The following is a 21,132-nucleotide window of genomic DNA, read 5'->3' as shown; positions in this document are numbered from 1 at the left end:
AAGACTCCAAACTTCTCATCTTACCAGCAAGATATTCACCTAATGATCCAGGATTAGAAAAAAAAACGAACAACAAAGAAAAATCAAAATAGTATATTATAATAAAAATTACCTGATCAACAACCTCAGTGATGAAATCCCCAGCTACCTCCCCAGACTCCGCAACTCCTCAGCGATCCAATTCCTATTAGTTTCAGTAGTAGTAATGAAACTAGCATGTGTGAAAATCCTACATTTTGAGGTGCAAAATTCTAAATCACGAGACATGAGTACTTCTCCACATTTTGGTAAGTTTTCAGAAGTAAAAAATAATTAACCAAAGAAGCATCCAACATGTTAAGCATAATATTTTCCAAGCCACTTAAAACAGTACTTGCCGTTAACCGAAAAAATCTTCATCGCTTTTCTTTACCTCGCACAATGTAGTTTGTTTCCACAGGTTTTAAGAATTTAATGGTACAACCATACATGAATATATCCAACATAGATAATGGAAAGGTAAATGAAAAGAAAAAAAGACTAACCAGGGGTTGGTATACCCCCAGCTGGCTACTAACACATGACCGCTACTAGCACATGAACTTCATTGCCCTTGGTTCTTGATGCTTATGTACTTTGCAGAAAGTAGAGTAAAGGTCAACATCGTAAGTCTATGATGTCCGTTATATAGACAGAGTGTTACTGCCATAACACATTAAACAAGAAGTGAAGATTGAACTTCAATCATAGTCTTAACTGTAGAATCAAAAAAATCAATAAGAAAACACTGAAAAAACTAGAACATCAATGGGAGATGACAGAATATTGATGAACACTTTCTATTCATTTCAAGAAAACCCTTATCTAGCATCAAAATTCTGCTGGTGATTCGAGCTAGTTATAAGATATTCTTGCCAAGGCAGTACAACGGATTACAGAACATAAATAACAAGTAAAACAAGATAAGAACTTAATTATATGTGCAAATAGAATTCAGAAATGGAAGTAAACGATTTTGAATCTGCCGTAGCACGACAACTACACACAAAATCCACCCTCCCTTCATAATAACAAGCAGGAGGAGTTACCTGCAACAATAAAGCATGGATGAAAGATAATCAAATTTATGGGCACATTACCAGCTTGTGAAATTACAAACTGAAAACAAATCTAGCTTCTTCGAAACTGTACTGTTAACATACTGAAACTGGTGGGTCTCTTACCAGCTGTTGCTACCATCTTATTGTTCAAAGCAGGGATCAACATATATCCCCTGACCATCATCGCGAAAATAAGAAGTGTCAGAATCGTCGTCCACATAAAGTGAGCTCATATCTACTGCCATATTATCTTCTGGCCGACGATTCTCAGACATTAGCTCATCCTCAGTAATTTCATCGACATCAACGTCATCCATATAGTCATTTAAAGGGCACGATATAACAACATACCACCTTGGATCTCCTTGATCTTCTACATAAAAAACTTGATTAGCTTGGGAAGCTAAAATGAAAGGATCCTTTTTATGCCCTAATCTGTTGAGGTCGACTAGTGTGTAACCAAGTTCATCAGTTTTGACACCATAACCATTGTGTACCCAATCACACAAGAACACGGGTATCTTTACGCAGTGGTAATCAAGAACCCAAATCTCATTTATCACTCCATAATAGCGCGATGTAGCAATCTTTGGGTTACTGTCCTTCGCACTAGCAATGTGCATTCCTGACGCCTCCAGGCTAACCCCACAGTTTTGGTTTACGCCAACATCACGACTTTTAGTGCGATACCGGCATCCATTTATGTCATATCCATTGTACTTTACAACTAAATGACGGGGCCCTGTGATATCCACCTAAGATATTTAGAGATCTTCTTCTCCTCTGCCATGATTTCATCTTCGTTCTCCAACTCCTTCTCGACCTACATAGTTAATGTTTTAGATTAGAAATCGTGGAACACAGTTACGATGCAAATAGATGTACGTACTAATCAGGGATAGAAAGAGATGCCCAATTGATTAGAACATAGTTAAACTGCACAAATATACCTAAATGGAAAATTTGAAAAACCACTGAAAATTGATGAAATGATTACCTTTTTGTTCAACCATCGACGGAACGTTTTATTGTGTTCATTTTGCAGCCATACTTCATTTCTAGCTTTCTTTCCATACTGTTGCTTCAATTCGGACATGTGTTGGCTGGCAGTGAGAAAGAAGTTATTAGTTCCACTGACTTGAGTTAATAAACTTGTATGAAAGGAAAAAGAGGAGGACATACTCTATGTAGGGTTTTACTTCTTCAGTATTGTGTAACACAACGAGGTGGGCTTGGGACAATAATACGCCATCTACCACATCCTCCTGAGCACCTTGTAATGGTTTTCCATCTGATATTATACTTGAACCCTCCGAAGAACTAGCTCCAGTATACTTTAAAGGAGGAATACCGATTGTTTCCACGCCAGACAACCAATCGGCAGCAAACTCAACAAATTCCTCTAACTCGTTACAATTTACAATACAACCTTCAGCACGATTTTTATTTCGAATGTATCCCTTCAAAATCTTCATGTACCTCTCAAATGGATACATCCATCGAGTAAAGACTGGTCCACACAATTTCACTTCTCTGACTAGATGCACGGTGAGATGAATCATGATGGTAAAGAATGACGGTGGAAAATACTTCTCAAGTAAGCATAATGTCTCCACCAGGTCCCTTTGTATATTATCCAATTCAACAATATCAATCTCTTTTTGCATATTGACTTGAAGAAGGATGACAATCTAATGATGGTATTTCTTACGTTCTTTGGAAGAATCGATCTAACCGCAAGTGGCAAGAATTGCTGCATAAGAACATGGTAGTCATGTGATTTGAGACCAATCAACTTGCTATCTTTTAGCGACACCAGACTGCTAAAATTAGAACAGTACCCTTGTGGAACCTTCAACTCGTACAATGTTTTGCAAAACTTCACCTTCTCTTGTTTCGTCAATGTGTAGCAGGCAGGAGGAAGATACATCCTTTTTCCTGCAACAACAGGTTCTAACTCAGGCCTTATCTTCAAATCATTCAAATCCATGCGAGCTTTATAACCATCTTTCGTTTTTAAAGGATCATTAAGCAATGTCCCTACTAAACTCTCGCACACATTCTTCTCTATATGCATCAGATCAAAATTATGTTGGACAAGATTGTATTTGAAGTATTCAAGCTCTTTTGCCCAAATTGACAATTTCTTCAGATTAGATGAATCCTCGTCCTCAAACTCCGACCTTGTTGATTTTCCCAATGTTCTACCGCCATTACCTTTCTTTCCCCATGCATTTTCAATTGACTTCGCCTCTTCAAACCTTTGTAACCCACTCACTGGTTCAGGAGCCACACCGAATTCTTGATTGCCATCAAATGGCTTCATTTGATATCTGTAACGATGGCCAGACGGTAACCATTTTCTATGACCAGTGTATGAAACTTTTTTAGAGTACTTAAGCCATGTGGAGTGTGTATTCACACCACATGTTGCACAAGCATCATATCCACCAACAGTACAGCCACTCAAATTGCCGAGTGCAGGATAGTCACTTATTGTCCACAAAACTACAGCCCTTAATGTGAACCTTTCTTGTTTGTAGGCATCATACGCTTCGACCCCTTCATCAAACAATAATTTCAGATCATCAATAAACGGAGCTAAAAAAACGTCGATGTCATTGCCTGGTTCTTTTGGTCCTTGAATTAACATTGTAAGCATCATGAATTTTCTCTTCATGCATAACGATGGGGGAAGGTTGTAAACCACTGTTAGGATAGGCCAGCAACTATAACTTTTCTTCTTACCACGAAATGGATTCACTCCATCAGCTGACACTCCTAAGCGAATATTTCTAGGATCCTCAGCAAAATCAGGGTATCTTTCATCAATCGCCTTCCATGCTTCAGCATCTGCTGGATGACGCAGCAACCCATCTTTGTTTCTATCACGATCATGCCATATCAATTTTCTTGCTATGTACTTCACCAAAAATAAACGTTTCAGTCGTGGAATGATCGGGAAATACCACAAAACCTTTACAGGCACCCCCTTGCACTCCTTCAATGTTATCTTATCCTTTTTCCATCTTGATTCCCCACATGTTGGGCATACTTCTTTCTTTTCATGATCTTTCCTATATAGTATGCAATCATTAGGACATACATGTATCTTCACATAGTTCAACCCTAACGGATTAATGGATTTCTTAGCTTCATATGTAGAAGAAGGAATTTCATTACCATCAGGAAGCATCTCGTTCTTCAACAAATCTAAAAGCTCACCAAAAAACTTGTCTGATACTCCATGCTTCGCTTTCAAGTTGTACAGCTTGATTATTGCCGACAGCTTGGTAAGTTTCGAGTCTCCTGGAAATAAAGGCTTCTTAGCATCCTCTATTAACTTCTCAAACTTTCTACGATCACCTGGAAAGTCCTCTAGTATCGCGTCGACCATCTTTGTTGCCTCTGCAACATAATCTGGAGCATCATCTATAGTACTGTCTGGAATATCACCCAATGGCCCCTCTTCAAACTCATGTTCTGTAGAAGTATGAGTTTCAAAATTAACAGTACAGCTACTAGCATGAGGAGCATGAAGATTCTCTCCATGTTTAGTCCAACAAGTATAGCTCTGGTCAATACCATAGCGGAACAAATCATATCTTACTTCGCTTTCAGTTTTACGACAATGGTTAACACATATTTCACATGGACAAAAGATTTTCTTTAGTTTCCTTCTCCGTGCATCTTGAGTAGCAACTTTGATAAAATCGTTAACTCCTGCTGTATTCGGGTGATAATCTATCCATTCTCATCCAAATTTTGTCCATTCTGAATGCTTGAGCTAATGCCCCTTCTTATCAAGTTTATTCTCGTAGATTCTGTGTAAATGAATGTTGTAGGACAAAACCCTAACAATCACCAAACAAACACCCAAATTAGATAAACAAAATCACAAATATTAAAATTTTAGAAAAGTAAAGCAAACTTTGGGTCACTTTTCTACCTGCGGTCCTTACTCTCCAGGACGTTCTGCACCCAAAATATTTACAAGGGCATCTGTATTAGCTTCACAGACAATTGTACCCTCTTTGATCTGTTTTGAGCAGTCATCCTGTCACAAAACCAAAATTTTGCACACATTACAAATTAGGATAACTACTTACTTTGTACAAACACGAATTTCATCGGTTTTATATTCCCAATTTTCATTTTGGCGTGCAAGTATCCCAATTTTAATTCTCGTGGAGGGGGTGCATCACCTGTTTTCTTTCTTTCCCTTTTCTGAACAACAAATACATTAATATCAGTATGATGCTTATGTTGAATAATACTATGTTTCATCTAAAATCTTATATCAACAGAGAAAAAAACAAAACTGAAGTTAGAAATTTCTGAAGGAGATACCAATCTCTAGTAAAAACAGAAAAAAAAAATGAGAATCATGTATTCACAAGCTCTCTCAGCAATAAATTTCAACATTTTGCTAGAAAAAAAAAACAAGTTATGAACGCATACCTTAAAAAAATGATGAGTTAGGGGAATGATTAAGAGCTTATGCCTCTTCTTCTCAAGCACATTTAAGGGGATTCACGACCCTACAATAAAGTAGGAAAACCCTAACAATGAGTAAACAAAAACACAAAATTAGATAACCAAAAACTCAAATTTAAAACTTAAGAAAAGTAAATCTAATAAAGGGTTAGAAATAAGTCAGATCTAAAAGAAAAGATGAGTTAGATTGAAGATTTAGAGATTACCTTGTTGACGGAAGTTACAATGGAGACGATTTCACTGTAAAATTAAAAAACCCCAATACTATCACCATACGAATTCGAGTAATTCCAGTACTCGAAACAGGATGTTTCTAAGATGAAGAAATAGGAAACGAATATTAAGTTAAACTAAAATTAGTGGGGAAACTGGGGGAGGTTCCTTCTAGATTATTCGATTCCGCCATTACAGGGTATAACGGGGAGGATTGAGAATACATTAATCACCACGATGAATTCTCTCCTAATAAAAGTAATAAAATAAAATAAATGGAAAGAGAATATAAGTACTATGCAGTTTACAGTAGAACAAGCACGTGTATAAGTATTTCATGGGACATTTTGGCAAAAATAAAAATTCTCACACCATGCACAAAATCCCACTTGTAATCCAAAATATTAAGGCATAAATATTGGTTGAAGAGTAAAGAAGGTCTCCAAACAACAATAAATTTATGGTTGGTTTGTTTTCAGAATTCACTGTTTCTAGGAATTAATAATCCTATGGGATTATAAATTTTGGATTCATGTAAATTTTTGTGTGTTTGGTAACTCAATAAAAATTCCTAGAATTTATAGATGTGTTTGATAACAGAGAAAGGAAACAATTCCATGGAAAGTGTTTCCATGAAATCAGTTTCCCGGAGGAGGCAAGGAAAGACTTTCCATGGAATTCCACGGAATTGAGTTTAAAAAATACCTTAGTTCACGCTTTTATTGCACCAAATCCCCTAGACTCATAAATTCCACCTTTAAAATTCTACATCCAAACTCATCATTGACTTCAAAAGAAGTTATTAGAATTCGGTCGATTAGGGTGAATCTTAGTCAAAGAGATAAAATAATGTAGCCTCATACTAAAAATGGGGGAAGGAAACCTCTTGATTTCATTAATATGTCAAAATTGAATACATCAATTCCAAATACTTCAAAGATGGGAACAATAAAAATTTACATATATCTTGTTTTATAGATGAAACTGGTATTTGAAATATGGCATGTGAAATAAATTCCTGCCATTTGAATTTGTCTTCTACATTAAGATTAAAATTTCTCGGAGGAGAATAATATGCCCTATTTAATTTTTCTTATTCTTTAAGAGTAAAGTGTCCCAGAAGGGAATAGTATCCCCAAATCATCGCTATCACGATCACTTCTTGTTAGCCATGTACCTTCAGAAAATCATAGAATCATGGCCGCTTTTAAAAAAATACATATCATAATCATATTTACACCCTAAGATCGTTTGAAAAACGATGATTTATTTAATAATACTAGTAACTAATGGTTGTACCCGATCAATCTGGAAGATCTGAATAAATCAGATCAATTCCGATAGATTTGGATCAAAATTGAAATAAATCAGGAAGTTTGTATATCAGGAAGAGAAAAATGAGATTAAATCAGCTTACAGGATTTATATGAATGAGAATAGTACTTTGGAAGTGCTTGTTTTATATGGAAAGTTTGGTCAATTGATTGTCTTCCGAAAATAAAGTTCTTCATGTGGAAAATCTTTGCTCGATGCGGTCTGTTAATTCCTTTCTTAAGTTCTATAAGCCTTACATGGATGATAAATGTCCTTTATGCTAAAATGAGGAAGAGTTTGTTATGCATTTATTTATTAGTTAAGTGTCCCATTGCATCTCATATTTGGTTTGGGGTTTCTCTCTGCAACATCTAGTTACTACTGATCTAGATTAGATTGATGAGTTATTTCTTTACTGGCATGATCATACCCTTGGCATATCCCCTTTTGTTATTAGTTGGCCAAGTATATGTGCTATTGTTATGTGGTTCATTTGGAAGTTAAAGTATGATGTAATCTTTCTAGTTGTCATTCTTTTAAAATTGTGTGTATTACTATAAGGCTTGTTAAAAAACAATCTAGCAGACCGACTTACACGTCGGGCTAGAAAATACTATGTCAAGGATATTTGGATCTCCTTTCCTTTTTTGTTGGATAGCCTTGTTAGGAAGGAACCATTAACTGAAAGAAGTCTTAATGAACCCTTAATGAACCCTCCGCTTCGTTAAATCTAAGGTAACTTTCTCACCAAAAAAGAAGAAGGAATAAGTCCTTTGATACCTATCACAGACTCGAAACTTGTGACCCATAATCATCCATGCAATACAAATTTTAAGTAATGTGACCCGAAATCCACTTTCTATCTCAAGCATTTCCTTATAACCCGAAACCTACATTTGAAATACAACATTGTGACATGAAACCTCTCACTTGACCGGAGATATGGTTATTCGAAAGTCATCAAGTGATTCAAAACTTGGACAATATAACCCAAAAAATAAACTTAGCTAGAGAATCTCCAATGCAATGGGCCAAGGTTTTAAAAAAGCATGACATATAGGATTTAATATCTTTTTCACCAAATTTTCATATCCAATGCAAGGATGAAGGTCATATAGAACAATGACATGACTAAGTGGGGGTAAAGTAGAAAGTCTGATCTAGACTTTCTTCATAACCCTGTGTCTTCAGTCTAAAATCTAAATCATCTTTTGTCTCTAAATTTAAATAAAAGGTGTTAATAAGACCTTGAGATTTTTTTCTCTTTTCTCTCTTTCTCTTCCCTTTATAAAAAACAACCCTAGAACCGTTTTGCACAAATTTGTTCCCTTTGGGCTAGATTTGAGCAAAGATTCTTTGTCTTTTCAAGTTTTTGGTAGTAGTAGGTAACTGAATAAGATGCGTTTACATCACTTTTCGTGTTTTTGACATATTTCTTCGCCGTTTTGGGGCGATTTTCTTCGTCGTTATGGGGAGAGTTTTTCAAATTTTAATGGTTGGTTCATGGCTTACTATTCTCGAATAAAAACATCGACGATTCATTATGACGTCGTTTTCTATCGGCATCTGCGTTCGTGTGGATCGACAAGTTTATTCGAAAATTACTCCTTTATTTTAGGAGCATCTCTTATCGAAGAAGAATATAATCAGATTAAATGGTCAAAATTTACTTGAGAACATAACATCATCTCTCCCTTATACATAAAAAGAAATTGGATATCATTACGGTTTATTGTTCTTTCTCTTCGCGATATACTTATAGATGTCTTATTTGTATTAGGGTCTTAATTATCTTGCATTTTGATGTTTTTGTTATTCTTGTAAGCGAACATGTAATCCCTATTTTTATTTGTATGTATTGAAATATGTTAATTATCTAAAAAGTCTTATCTTTATTTTGTTTTGCCATTTAGCAATAACTCACACTCAATTCCATGCTCCCAAAATTGAGCACTTTGACCAAAAATATTCTCACTCAATTAGTACATGCCTCACATGTGATCGAAACACATGTTGTCAGAATCTATCTTTGGTTTAAGTAATCACGGAAACCTGTTAAGTTTTCCTTCACACAGATCCCCCTTTTAAAGTTTCTCTCATGCGCAGTGAAGGATATCCTATTCAAAATGAATTATGAGCACCATTTGCATTATAAATTTAGATTAAAATTAAAACAAAAAGAAGAGAGAAGAAAAATGAACACAATATCAGACAGTTAAGACTTAGGAACACCATTTGCATCATAGCTGCACCAATCCTTTAAAGTTCAAACTAAAATAAGGAGCTAGGGAAGACAGTATTTAAAACGTCATTAAATTAATTAATTCAAACTAAACAACAATTTTTTTCTCAATACTTCTTAAGAATTGGTGAAAAACATCAAATTTTTTTTCTCATACTTCTCAAGAATTGGTGAAATATAATCCATCCACTCCCTTTTGATTTCATCAATTTCTGTCGTACCATAGTTCATCCCCGACTTAAACATCTGCATTCAAAGAGTTCAAACACATGTAAGCTCTGTTAAAAACATTTTTAGTATCACATCGTGGAAACATATTGAGCTGCATGAAGAAGTTGAATCACTACCTCCTTAGGGTTCCTCATTGAAGTGTCATAACTTTCTATAATGTGCTTCATATATAGCATCACAAAAAATCCACACTCCCAATCTCCTTTTTGTTTAGGGTTGTGCTGCATGTATCAATTCTACGTATTTGAAACATACTCTTTAAGAGTTAACAAAATAATGGTAAAATAATGGTATTAATCTTAAGTTTCTTTTTCTTACCTTCACGTCCACCCAGAATACTTTCTCTTCAGATCGTTTGACACCTAATTTTCTTAAAGCTTTTGAAACACTGGTGAAGAACAAAGAGATATATTTATTAAAAACTGGATACTAGTTTCACAAATCGTTCAATGGAAGTGCCATGAGTTTAAGCATTTTTCCTTCTATGCATACAAAAAAGTTCAAACCCAAAATCAACTTACGTGCTCATTTGCTCCTCTAGTTTGTATCTACTCTTCTCATCCAACGAATTTAAGTAATAAAATACCCCATCGAAAAATACAATTAGTACCCAATGAATTCTACAAAGTGAACAGAGAATAAGTTAGTATATGCAAGTATGCAAAAGCAATGTCAGCAACACCAGATGATATCAAAGAATACCTTAACTATGCTTCAAAAAAAAAACAAGGATACCCTAACTCTAATAGTTTTTTTTACTTGATATGCAAATTAAGGTTAAATTCTGAAGAAAAAAATATATCTAAATTCGAGATGAATAATGCAATGCATCTTCCGCTTACCCTGTATTACAAGGAATAAATATGTATTTTCGACTCGGCACTGAATCTTTCAGTCTATTTAATACACTTTTCACGAGTTCTGTTTTATTGACTGAAAAGTGAACTGCCGCTGGATTCATAAATCCGAACTTGGTTTTGCGTGCATCGCCATCCAATTTTTCATACAAAAATCTAGGAACAAATAAAAACACGAGTTCCAATAGCATACCATTAGCTAGTCAAAAAGAAGGCAACAATCAACAGAGACTTACCGGATGAATAAGACTATAGCATTGTTCGTAAGTTTCTGAGACGTGCAAACAAACTCAATATCTTCTAGTGCCATATGTATAGGCACATCTACAGTTTGACCAAACACATCGCGATGCAACTCAACTTTGATCGCAGCCCTGCTTCTGAACACTTCTTTTGCTCTCTTAACAAATTCATCAAATGCATCCAATCTCGTTCGCCCCTGCAATAAAAAAGTTCAAGTACAAGACGACCAACACCTAAAAGAGATATTAAACTACGCTGTAAATGATTTCATAATTGAAAAAAAATAGAGATTAAAATACATTTCCGACAAGGACCACCAAGTGTTTTGGCCATTGAACAACACTTTCACGGGCATCATACACAGTAACAATATCACCAGATGGATATGGAAGTATTGCAGTTTTTATCTCCATAAAATCCACCGACACACGTAAACAATCATCACGCATTTTTTTTCCATGAATCATTTTTGAGTCGCTGTGAATAACATGTCCCAGCACAACAACCCTGCTGATTTTGTCGTACAATTCACACGGATGGCTCTACATGACAAATATAAAATTATATTTGGAGTTATCTAGTTTCAGATGAGAACGCCATTAGTAGGGGTTCTTTAGATTAAGAAACTTACCCTGTTAGAAGGCGGATGAGGTGGTCCTGTTGGTGGCTGCAGACGTCATATAATAACATATGAATGTCCTGCATAATCAATTAATCTGGTTTGATTTCTAACAAATTAAACAACTCACCTGTGCAACCACTTTTTTTGAGGACAACATCGAATTAGGTACCTAGATAAATTAAATGAGTAACAAAATCAGGATCAACAAAATAAACTATGATTTATCACCATATCATAATTAGGTACAAGATTCCAAACATTTGAGGATAAAAAATGTAGAAAATAAACCGAATAAAACACTCACTTGGGCGGGCGCTTTAAGAGAGGCCGGGATAGATGTACTGTTCAATTCTTGAGACGTCTTTCTAGCATTCAGTTTAGAGCTTTTGGCCCCATTATGTCTCTAAAAAATTGATATCCAACGAAATTTTTTTTATCATTCTCAATATATCCTGATTGGTTACTGCAACTCGATTACGACAAAGGTACTCGTACACAAGAACAATAAGTATATGTCTAAAGTTCAAATTTTGACAAACCCGAATATTTTGGGCCTTTCCTTTCGGATCGTGAACAGCTTCCCCCCAAGTTTCAGCTAAGTCCTTATCCTCAGCACCCTGAAAACTTTGCAATGCCATTTCCATTAAGGTGTTCAAAAACGATCAAACCAGATTAACCCAATAAACTAAAAAAACAACTCACTAAGGCAGGGACATTTTCTGAGGACATCATAGGTGGCTGAATCGTATCATATTGGGATTTGCCCAATAATTCTTTGAACTGAAGGAATTGTTTCTGCAATTTTCTCTCTGTGTCTAGTGACTGTTCCTCCAATTGTTTTTGGAATTCTTTTCTCAAGTTCTCTTCACTTATTCTTGCTTGTACATCTTTCACTCTTAGTTGCTCTTCCAGTTCTCTGATTTTATTCAGATTATCTTTATTTGATGATCCACGCCGTCGAGGAGTGTCAAAATACTGACTATGGGTCACTCTTGTACCTGCAGCCCTTACTCTTCCACCATGTTCTTCACCCAAAATCTTTACAAGGGCATCTGTCTTACCTTCACAGACAACTGTACCCTCTTTGATCTTTTTCGAGCAGTCATCCTGTTACAAAATTTTTTTTTTGCACACATAAAGAGTTAAACTGGATATCTACTTATTTTAAAATAGAACTTGTGTATAATTAAATTGAAGTTGTCTATCTTACAATTTGAGAAGCAACTTCACCAATCTCATCAGTCTTATACTCCCCATTTTCATTTTGGCGTGCAAGTATCCATAATAATTCTCGTGGAGGGGGTGAATCACTTGTCCACTTTCCTTCTCTTTTCTGTACAGCAAATACATTAATATCAGTATGATGCTTATGTTGTATAACACTATATTTCATCTAAAAGCTTATGTTGACAGAACACAACAAAATTGAAGTTAGAAACTTTGGAAGCAGATAGCGAACTCAAGTAAAAAACAGATGGAAAAAAATGAGAATGTATACACGAGCTCTCTCAGCAATTAATTTCAACATTTAACTTCACAAATTAAAAAAAAACAAAAAAAAACTTATGAATGCAAACCAGTTTGTCCTTTAATCCAGCATAGGTCCTTCGTCCCATCCTATGCGGATATTTGTGGTGAGCTTGTACCGTTTTGCCAATTTCAGACAACTCCTGAAAATTAAAAATGTATTAGCTCTATATAGTAACAAAATAATTCTCGACCCAATCTTGTTTAGCTCAATTGACATACCTTGCCTTTGTCGCTCAATCTCCGTTTTACAAACTCTTTCCAGTCTTCTTGTTCTACAAAACCTCTTAAATCTGAAGGAACATTCTTAAGCTTTTTTCGGCTTTTTTCGAATGGGGTAACATGCTTTGCAGCAGTTCGTTTCCTCCATCCTCGCCACAAGTCAGAAAATTGTCTCAATACATCTTTCCTCTTTGATTCGTCGAGATCAAACTTAAACTGGAGGTAAATAAACATCGACTAAGTGATATATATATATAAAAAACATTGGTAGGGATTTTAACATTGGGCATTTCATTAATTAATACATACCGTTACGTCCTCCCATAACTTTTTCTTCACTACAGGTGGAACTTCTTTCCAACAGGTATACTTCAGTCCAAGACTTGGACCAACTTCGCTGCCTATGTAACTTGAGAGCAAGCAACCATTTTTACCGGTTGCTTGGTTGGCTTCATCATAAGTAACAGTCCGCCTTTCACCATTAGTATCCCTTAAAAGCTTTGGTAATCTTGTCTTACCCCGCTTTCCTTTATTTGCATCCACGTTATCTTCACTTGAAACTTGAGATAAAAAAAAAACGAAAAGAAAAACGAATTGATAAGTGTTTGGCGCGGTACAACCTTAAGGATCTTTATATTGTCAAATTTTTTTGGTCGAATCGACCATGTATACTGCAAGAAAACACTTAAACAACAAACCTGATTGTTCGCTGTGGGAATCTGAATACTCTTGAAGCCCGCCATCATACTCTGTGTCTGAAGTATCCATGAAATGAGCTGCAAGAACAGATAATATATACGCTGCTAGGAGCAAAAAATTACAAACATATCCAAGAACAGATAATATCTGAAGTTCGAGATTACTAGTAAAGACAATAACGAAAAATTACAAACATATCCAAGGTGCTATTACTAATGAGAGATCGGCTAGTATTTGCTATTACTAATGAAGTATTTGCTATTACTAATGAAAATAGATTTCTATTCGATTTTAGCATGAAAAAATGTGGTTAACTAATGAGAGACCGACTAGTATTTTCTAAATGAAGCGCTTTCACTATACCAAATATCATAACCATTCAAGCCATTTAAATCTTCCTTTTCTTCTTTAATTGTGGCCAATGCCGAGGTCTCCCTAACACCTGATATCACTAGCCCCTTAGTTAACTTATTCAAATCCTATAAAAACAACTATAAGGAAAGAGATGACGCAATAAATATAAAAGACAACAAATAAAGAAATGCAAAACCAAAGGTAAAGACAACACTTAATCTTTTCTTTCTAAAATATACTGCAAGTGTGAGAATCAGGCAGTATCCCATTATTTGACATTTCATCAAGCACCTTGTATGTAATACCCAATTCACCAGCCCATTGATCAGAGTAGTATAAGATACCGAATTCGGAGAATGACCCCAAAAAAATATAAGAGAATGCTTTGATTTTAGGAGGAGAATACCTTGTAATCAGCTGTTGATGCTTTCACCTTTTAATATATTAGTTACAGGGGAATGGAAGGATTTTGCTTGATTAACATCAGATAGAGAAAACAACTTGCAGTTGACTTCATGTAATCCCTTCAACACTGCTGCGGTTTCAAACAAGGAAATAATGGAGAGAAAATAGGGAGTGGAGTAGTGTTGATCGTGGGAAACCAAAATTGGAGGTAAATTTGTAATGGGTATATCGTAGGCGCGGGTATTAAGCAGTTGCATCAAACATGATTGAATTTAAGCCCTGTCCAATAAAAAATCTCTGTGAGACCTCATCGATCAATAAAATCTTCGGTAGAATTAGCTGAATGGATAAATAGAGATTGATAACAGTGGAGAATGAATTTTGTTTTCGAATTGTTGGCAACATAAACTCTAGGACTTAGGTTTTAGAAACGGCAGCTGTTCTTCGAGGCTAAAACCTTATCTCCTCCCTCTTTCTGATTTTGAACTTCGGTCATATCGAAACCAAGATCCAAAATCCAGAATCATATATCAAAGTGAAGACACGTCTCTAGAGATAGATAAACACGTATTAGGACTTGGCCAAAACCGAGTCTATTAAATAATAGGAATCTAGTGTCTCAGCTAAAATTAATGCCGGGACTAAAGATATAGTGAATAGTCCCGCAATTTTATATCCCTGAGACTAATTTAATTTTGGTCACGTATTTACATAAAACCGTGACAAGGTCAACCGTGACTAAAACCCCTTATTGTACTAGTGTCGCATACTGAGTCTTTATGTTGTTCACCATTATCGCTACATACAACGCCGACTTTCCTTTAGGACACGAAGGATACAATGGTACTCTTTCTCGCTCGGCCGCTGATAACTTTTTCTTACAACACCCCTTGGTCCCAACATTATCATCCACATCCACATTTGTTGTAACATTCTCATCCACATCCACACCTGCTGTAACATTATCATCCACATCAACTCCTCCCGTGACATTCACATCCATATCCATAGCAGATGTAACATTCCCATCCACATCCACACCTACTGTAACATTCCCATCCATAACTGCTGTAGTGTTATCCCTATGTCTTGACCGTGCTGCTACTGAACTTTCACCATGATGACGCCATGTTCTATACATCAAACAAATACCATATTTGAGCAAATGCAATGATATCTCACTAAGTGAAACTAAACCTTTACCATTCATAGAATTTCGACAAGGACATGAAAATAAAACCCTCCCACCACCATGATTCTTGGCAAACTGTATAAATGACCTCACACCTTGTATGTATTCACCAGACTTACGGTCACACTTCATCCATTTCTTGTTCTCATCAGATGACATATTACCCTTCAAAATAGACTTTATAGGATCAAACCAAGTACTTAGTCCTAGTGGTGGGTTTTCCGAAGCCCTCATGAAAACGACAGAAACATCCTCTCAACGAGGAGAGGATGGTCTACAAGTAGTTCATAGAAAACAGATTACAAAGAAAACAGAGTTCATACATATGGTCTACAAGTAGTTCATAGAAAACAGATTACAAAGAAAACAGGTTGTCGAAGCCCTGGCCAAATAACTTCACATGCTAGTTTACATAAAACACCATAATCTTAACATGCTATAAAGAAAAAATTAATTCATACTAATTGAAACCCTAAAACTGAAATTAAACAAATCAATTCATACTAATTGAAAACCTAAAAATAAAATTAAAAAAAATCAATTCATACTAATTGAAATTAAACAAATCAATTCTTATACCTTCAACTTCAGCTCTTTGGAGTTTTTCAAAGTTCTTCAGTCTTTCAAACCCTAACATGAAATCAGAATATCAGTTAGTATATATCCTTCAAATCCTAAAACTTGATTTAACAGATGATAAAACAAATACCTTCAAAGTTCTTCAGCTCTTCCACAGATAAAACCCTGAAATAAGAGAAAGAAATCGTATCAGATTTATATCAGATAAAAATAAACCTAAAACGAAATCAGAAATATAAATCATAATAGATTTATCAGATGGAAAAACCCTAAAATTAAAAATCCCAATGAAAAAAACAGACGATGATCGAATGAATAAAAAAAAAAAACAACAACTTACGATTGAAATAACAGATCGAGAAATTTGAATACTAACTGATTTTCTGATATCTTCTGATCGAGAAATTTGAATACTAACAGATCGAGAAATTTGAAAAAAAAAAAACAACAACTTTCTGGTATCTTCTGATGAGAAACGAAGAGAGAAAGAGAGTGAAAAAAATGAAATGAGTGTACTCGATGAAACCCTCATCTCTTCACGAGCTTATCTCTTCAGGGGAGGAATAATACTCTAGCTTAGTGAACTTGGGTGGAAAAAGGGGGCACACGGCTGAATGGCACACGCGCAATAATATCTGTTACCGGCTCTAGTGTCACCAAGCGTGTGACTGACACACGTAAAAATTAGCATGTTACTATTCGTAACAGTTTCCCCCTGTTACGAATCTGGAAAAATTTTGTAACGGCTCCTCCCTGTTACGTCTAGGTTGTAACGGCTATTTGTAACATAAAAGTTTGTAACGGCTGCTGGGCTGTTACAAAATTTAGTTGCAATTCGGGGAAAATGGTGTAGTGGAGATGGGGTTGATCTTAGGGAGGGAAGCGAAGAATGTGTTGAGATTGTGAAGGTGTTGGCTATGTATTACATGTATCAGAAAGCTGAACTGGCTTGCAGAACGTAAGCTATCAGTTCCGGTGTTTGAATACGGTTGTATCAACACTTGCTTTTGTTGTCTTGTCCTGTCTTGGAAATAGGGAGGTGAACCTATTTATACAAGTCTTTGAGCCTGAACCTCGTATCTCGTGGGAAGTGGAGAAAGTGGAGTGATGGGGTAGTGTAGTCGTGTGTTAGTGTTACACGATTAGTCTTGCCCACTTCTCCCATCATAATTAACCGTTCATGACTTCCTGACACGTTCATGTGATGGCGCGTTGCACGCTGCACGCTGTAAACCACCAGACCAATACCCCAGTATGTATCTCCTAGTTTGTGACATGATTGATGTCTCGAGTGTGTGGATCGTAGGACCCACAGAAAGTAGCATGTAATGCTAGATTAGATAACTAAGTGTTTAGGAAGTCGATACTTGTGAAGTATCGTGTGTAATCTATGCAGCTATTGCATCGAGTATATTTAGCATGTATGAGCATCGTTGTTTGAGCGTCTCAAAATAGCTTCATGTCCAGCCTACTTCATGTGATGGTTTGGAGGTTGCGCAAGAAAGTCCTCCCTTGACCGACTACATGGTGTGGTAGAGTGATGGGTGGTGATCACCATGACGCCTCACTGACCAATTAACTCCTGACCAGGGCTGTATAGCCAAGCCGGTGAAGTTGGACGGACGAGATGATCTTTGAGACCTTTGAGACACTCATCTACGACCGTTAGTGGAATTAGGGTTTTGGAAGCGGTGCGCAAGCACCACTTTTCAGCTTGGTCGAATCCAAGTTTGGGACACGATTTTGGCATGGACGATTGGGTATGTGTGTATACGGCATGCCGGTGTACATGCCCATACCTTGTTGTCCCGTGAAAGCGTAATCTGGACTACTCAATTTGTCCGAAAAAGAGGAGCGATCAGGATTGATTTACGACAGAAGTTTGGCGCGCGTTTCGAGACCATCAATCTTGGTCGGTTCCGGCCGATTGGTTCGGCGTGTAGGTGATAGGCTGGTGTTCACGCCTATATCTGACTGTCCCATGAAAGCGTGATCTAAACCACTCAATTTGTCCGGTAAAGTTGAGTGTTCGAGATCAGTTCGTGATTGGGAGGTGTGACCACGCCAGTTTGGGCGTGCGAATCGAGGCGATCAGGCATGGTATGCCTTGGACGATCGGGTGTGGAGATATATGGGTCAACGGTGATCATGTTGATGCTCACTGGACCTGCTCAGTCGACTTCTAAACCCTCCACTGGATCAGGAGAAAACAGACGTTCACAATCAATGTAAACCCTAATTAGGGTTTTTTCCGGCCGTGCGGCATGCCCATTTTGGGCGTACGGTTTGGAACGACCAACTGTGGTTGGTCGTGTTTGTGGGCGGGCCCGTGGTGATTGTGTTGAAATGCTCTGGGCCCTTTGAATCTACATCTACACCGTCCATTTATGCCTGCGAAGATGGATGATTGAGACTGATTTGCAACTCATGTAATGTGTCGCAAATCCTAATTTAGGGTTTCAGTCCATATTGCTTTGGCTGGACGTTTTAGCAAGCTATGCTTCCCTTTTTTGGGGGTCCGACCATGCGGGGTCCGCATTGGTCCGGTGTTGAATGCTCCAATACCTGCTTGAGGGTTATGGATCCAACTAAGCCATCCAATCATGCTGGTGAAGTTGGATGGTCATGATTGTTTCTGAGACTGATATGGACAGTCCATATGCTCGATCGGGATAGTATAACACTCCGAGAGTTATAGACTGTACGGGTGTTTCGTACATGCCTCCTTATTTAATGCTTGGAGATTTGTGTTGCTCTGCTGAGAGCGATCACTCAGTCGTCATGCCGCACCAATAATGAGAATGGAGTAGTACAGGAAATACAAGGCTGGTCATGCATTAATTGGTAATGTTATAAGTTTATAGTGAAGAAGTATTCTCCACTTTATCAGTGGCTTTATCCTTTGCAGGATGTTAGCGCATAGTTTTGGATTTTTCAATTTTAGCCTTAAATGAAAATCCACCATCAACAAGTGAATAACCCAAAATCCCTTGTACCAAATGAATCTAAAACTCAAAAAAAAAAAAAAAAAACCGTTTTAAGGACAAACAACAACACTTCGAGCACTCCATGTAATTTTTTAATATCTTTGAGCAAAAGCAAAAATCTATCCTTAACAATTTACTCACTGGGGTTTCTTGGTCATCCGCCAACGGCTTAACCAACCACACATGTCAAAACTTCTATCACGCACTTCTTCTTCCACCAGTGCGTATATTTGCTTGCACATAATAGACCTGATTCGTTCATCCACGTGTCTGATCAAAATTCTCAATGTGCAAATTACCTATCGGAATTACCCTACGTCAAGGAAGAGCACCATAATGCTTGTTCTCACTTCTCACGGTTAGTTTGCAAAGCTAGCCAGTAGTGTGTGGGGATAATATAATATTGTCCAAGAATATGAGATGGTGCCCCATATCATATAAACCGGATGTACCAACAAAAAGCATCAATAATAGAGATAAGAGTCCCTCTACAGAGCTCAACAGAGGCATAACTCGAGAAGCAAAAATGGCTACTTCTATCATGACGGCTGCTAATCCCACTAAAACCCCATTAACTCTTTCAAACCCACAATCTTCTTATCTTCCAAACCTCCGTTCAAATCATCGTATAATATCTTACTCAAATCAAGCAATCACTTTTCCAAGACTATCTCTCAGTATCACCAATAAACCCCAATTCCCAAACTTTAGGGTTTCTGCTTCATCATCATCATCAACAGCTTGTCCTCTTGTTCTCCCAAAATCAAACCCTGATAAACCCAATACTCTTCTGTCCGATTCAATCACATCAATTTTTGCAATTGGTTTATCATTATCGAGAATCTTTCAAGGGGTTCTGAACAAGGCAGCAGCAACACCAGAATTGGGGAGGAATTTGGTTAATACAGCTGGTCCATTGTTTTTTGCTGCGATTAAGGAAAGACCCAGAGGTTATTTGAATACGCCATTGACTGTGGTTGCTTCTGGTATGTCAAAATGGCTTGATATTTACAGTGGGGTTTTGATGGTTAGGGTGTTGCTCAGTTGGTTTCCTAATATTCCATGGGATCGTCAACCACTGAGTGCGATTAGGGATTTGTGTGATCCCTATTTGAATTTGTTTCGGAATATAATTCCACCGATTTTTGATACATTGGATGTTAGTCCGTTGCTTGCTTTTGCTGTTTTGGGTGTTTTGGGATCAATTCTTAATAACAGCAGGGGAATGTACTGATTGGTGAAGTGATGATAGCTTTGGGGTTTTCTTATGGTTTATACATCTGGGGCAGCGTTGAATTGGAGTAAGTTCTGCTGCTTTTAAGTTTTATGTTTCGTTTGCTATTAGTGCTGTAATAGTTGATTTTGCTGAATATAGTACTGATTATCTTATCTGAATATATATGAATGCTGAAATTTTGTGAAAGATAAAGTCAATTCTGGGTTATGCATTTCATTTCTTGTTCTTAATGGATGGAATGTTTGAGTCTTATATGATGCGCAAAAATATGTACCTTATGATTCAATCTATTGTCTTTGTTTGATTATCACACTAGTTAATCATTGTTCTTATAGTATCCTGAATTGTCCGATAGATTCAGATTTTACTTTGGATGAGTGAGAAGGAAAAATCTAAACTTTTGGAACCGTTGTCTGCTGAGCCTGGTTATGTATATCTTTATCTTGTAGAAACATTTTACATGTTTGGGGATGGAAACTTAGATTGTTCAGACCTGGCATATCAAGTATACGTGTCTAGGATTATGGTTGTAAGCCATTCTAATTCAACAGTAGTTGAGGGAATATTATCATTATCATTATCAGCAGTTGTATAAGTATCTAACAATATAGATCTATTATTACGGATTCCAT

General features: G+C 36.7%; 3 protein-coding genes and 1 long non-coding RNA gene across 4 annotated transcripts; 1 reads left to right on the top strand and 3 right to left on the bottom strand.

Annotated features, from left to right (window-relative positions):
- Positions 1-1,806: 1,806 nt before the first annotated feature.
- On the bottom strand, positions 1,807-5,323 carry LOC113316733. The gene is made up of 5 exons (XM_026564880.1): positions 5,285-5,323; positions 5,074-5,136; positions 2,791-4,653; positions 2,327-2,539; positions 1,807-1,902 (listed from the first exon to the last, which is right to left on the bottom strand). Exons 1-5 carry the CDS (start codon positions 5,321-5,323, stop codon positions 1,807-1,809), a joined length of 2,274 nt encoding a protein of 757 aa, XP_026420665.1.
- A 4,242-nt stretch (positions 5,324-9,565) lies between these two features.
- Positions 9,566-9,922, bottom strand: LOC113318222. The gene is made up of 3 exons (XR_003344330.1): positions 9,895-9,922; positions 9,693-9,812; positions 9,566-9,591 (listed from the first exon to the last, which is right to left on the bottom strand). It is a non-coding gene; the product is annotated as an uncharacterized LOC113318222 (long non-coding RNA).
- A 171-nt stretch (positions 9,923-10,093) lies between these two features.
- On the bottom strand, positions 10,094-11,455 carry LOC113316732. Its single transcript, XM_026564879.1, has 6 exons — positions 11,426-11,455; positions 11,308-11,343; positions 10,976-11,218; positions 10,670-10,872; positions 10,419-10,589; positions 10,094-10,196 (listed from the first exon to the last, which is right to left on the bottom strand). Exons 1-6 carry the CDS (start codon positions 11,453-11,455, stop codon positions 10,094-10,096), a joined length of 786 nt encoding a protein of 261 aa, XP_026420664.1.
- An 8,302-nt stretch (positions 11,456-19,757) lies between these two features.
- Positions 19,758-20,730, top strand: LOC113317018 (ylmG homolog protein 1-2, chloroplastic-like). The gene has a single exon (XM_026565173.1). The coding sequence runs from the start codon at positions 19,790-19,792 to the stop codon at positions 20,495-20,497; it is 708 nt and encodes a 235-aa protein (XP_026420958.1). The 5' UTR covers positions 19,758-19,789; the 3' UTR covers positions 20,498-20,730.
- Positions 20,731-21,132: the final 402 nt, after the last annotated feature.

Source organism: Papaver somniferum, chromosome 10 (assembly GCF_003573695.1).
Source record: "Papaver somniferum cultivar HN1 chromosome 10, ASM357369v1, whole genome shotgun sequence".
NCBI lineage: Eukaryota > Viridiplantae > Streptophyta > Magnoliopsida > Ranunculales > Papaveraceae > Papaver > Papaver somniferum.
Note: the sequence above shows the minus strand (reverse complement) of the source record. Positions and strands in the feature narration are given on the sequence as shown.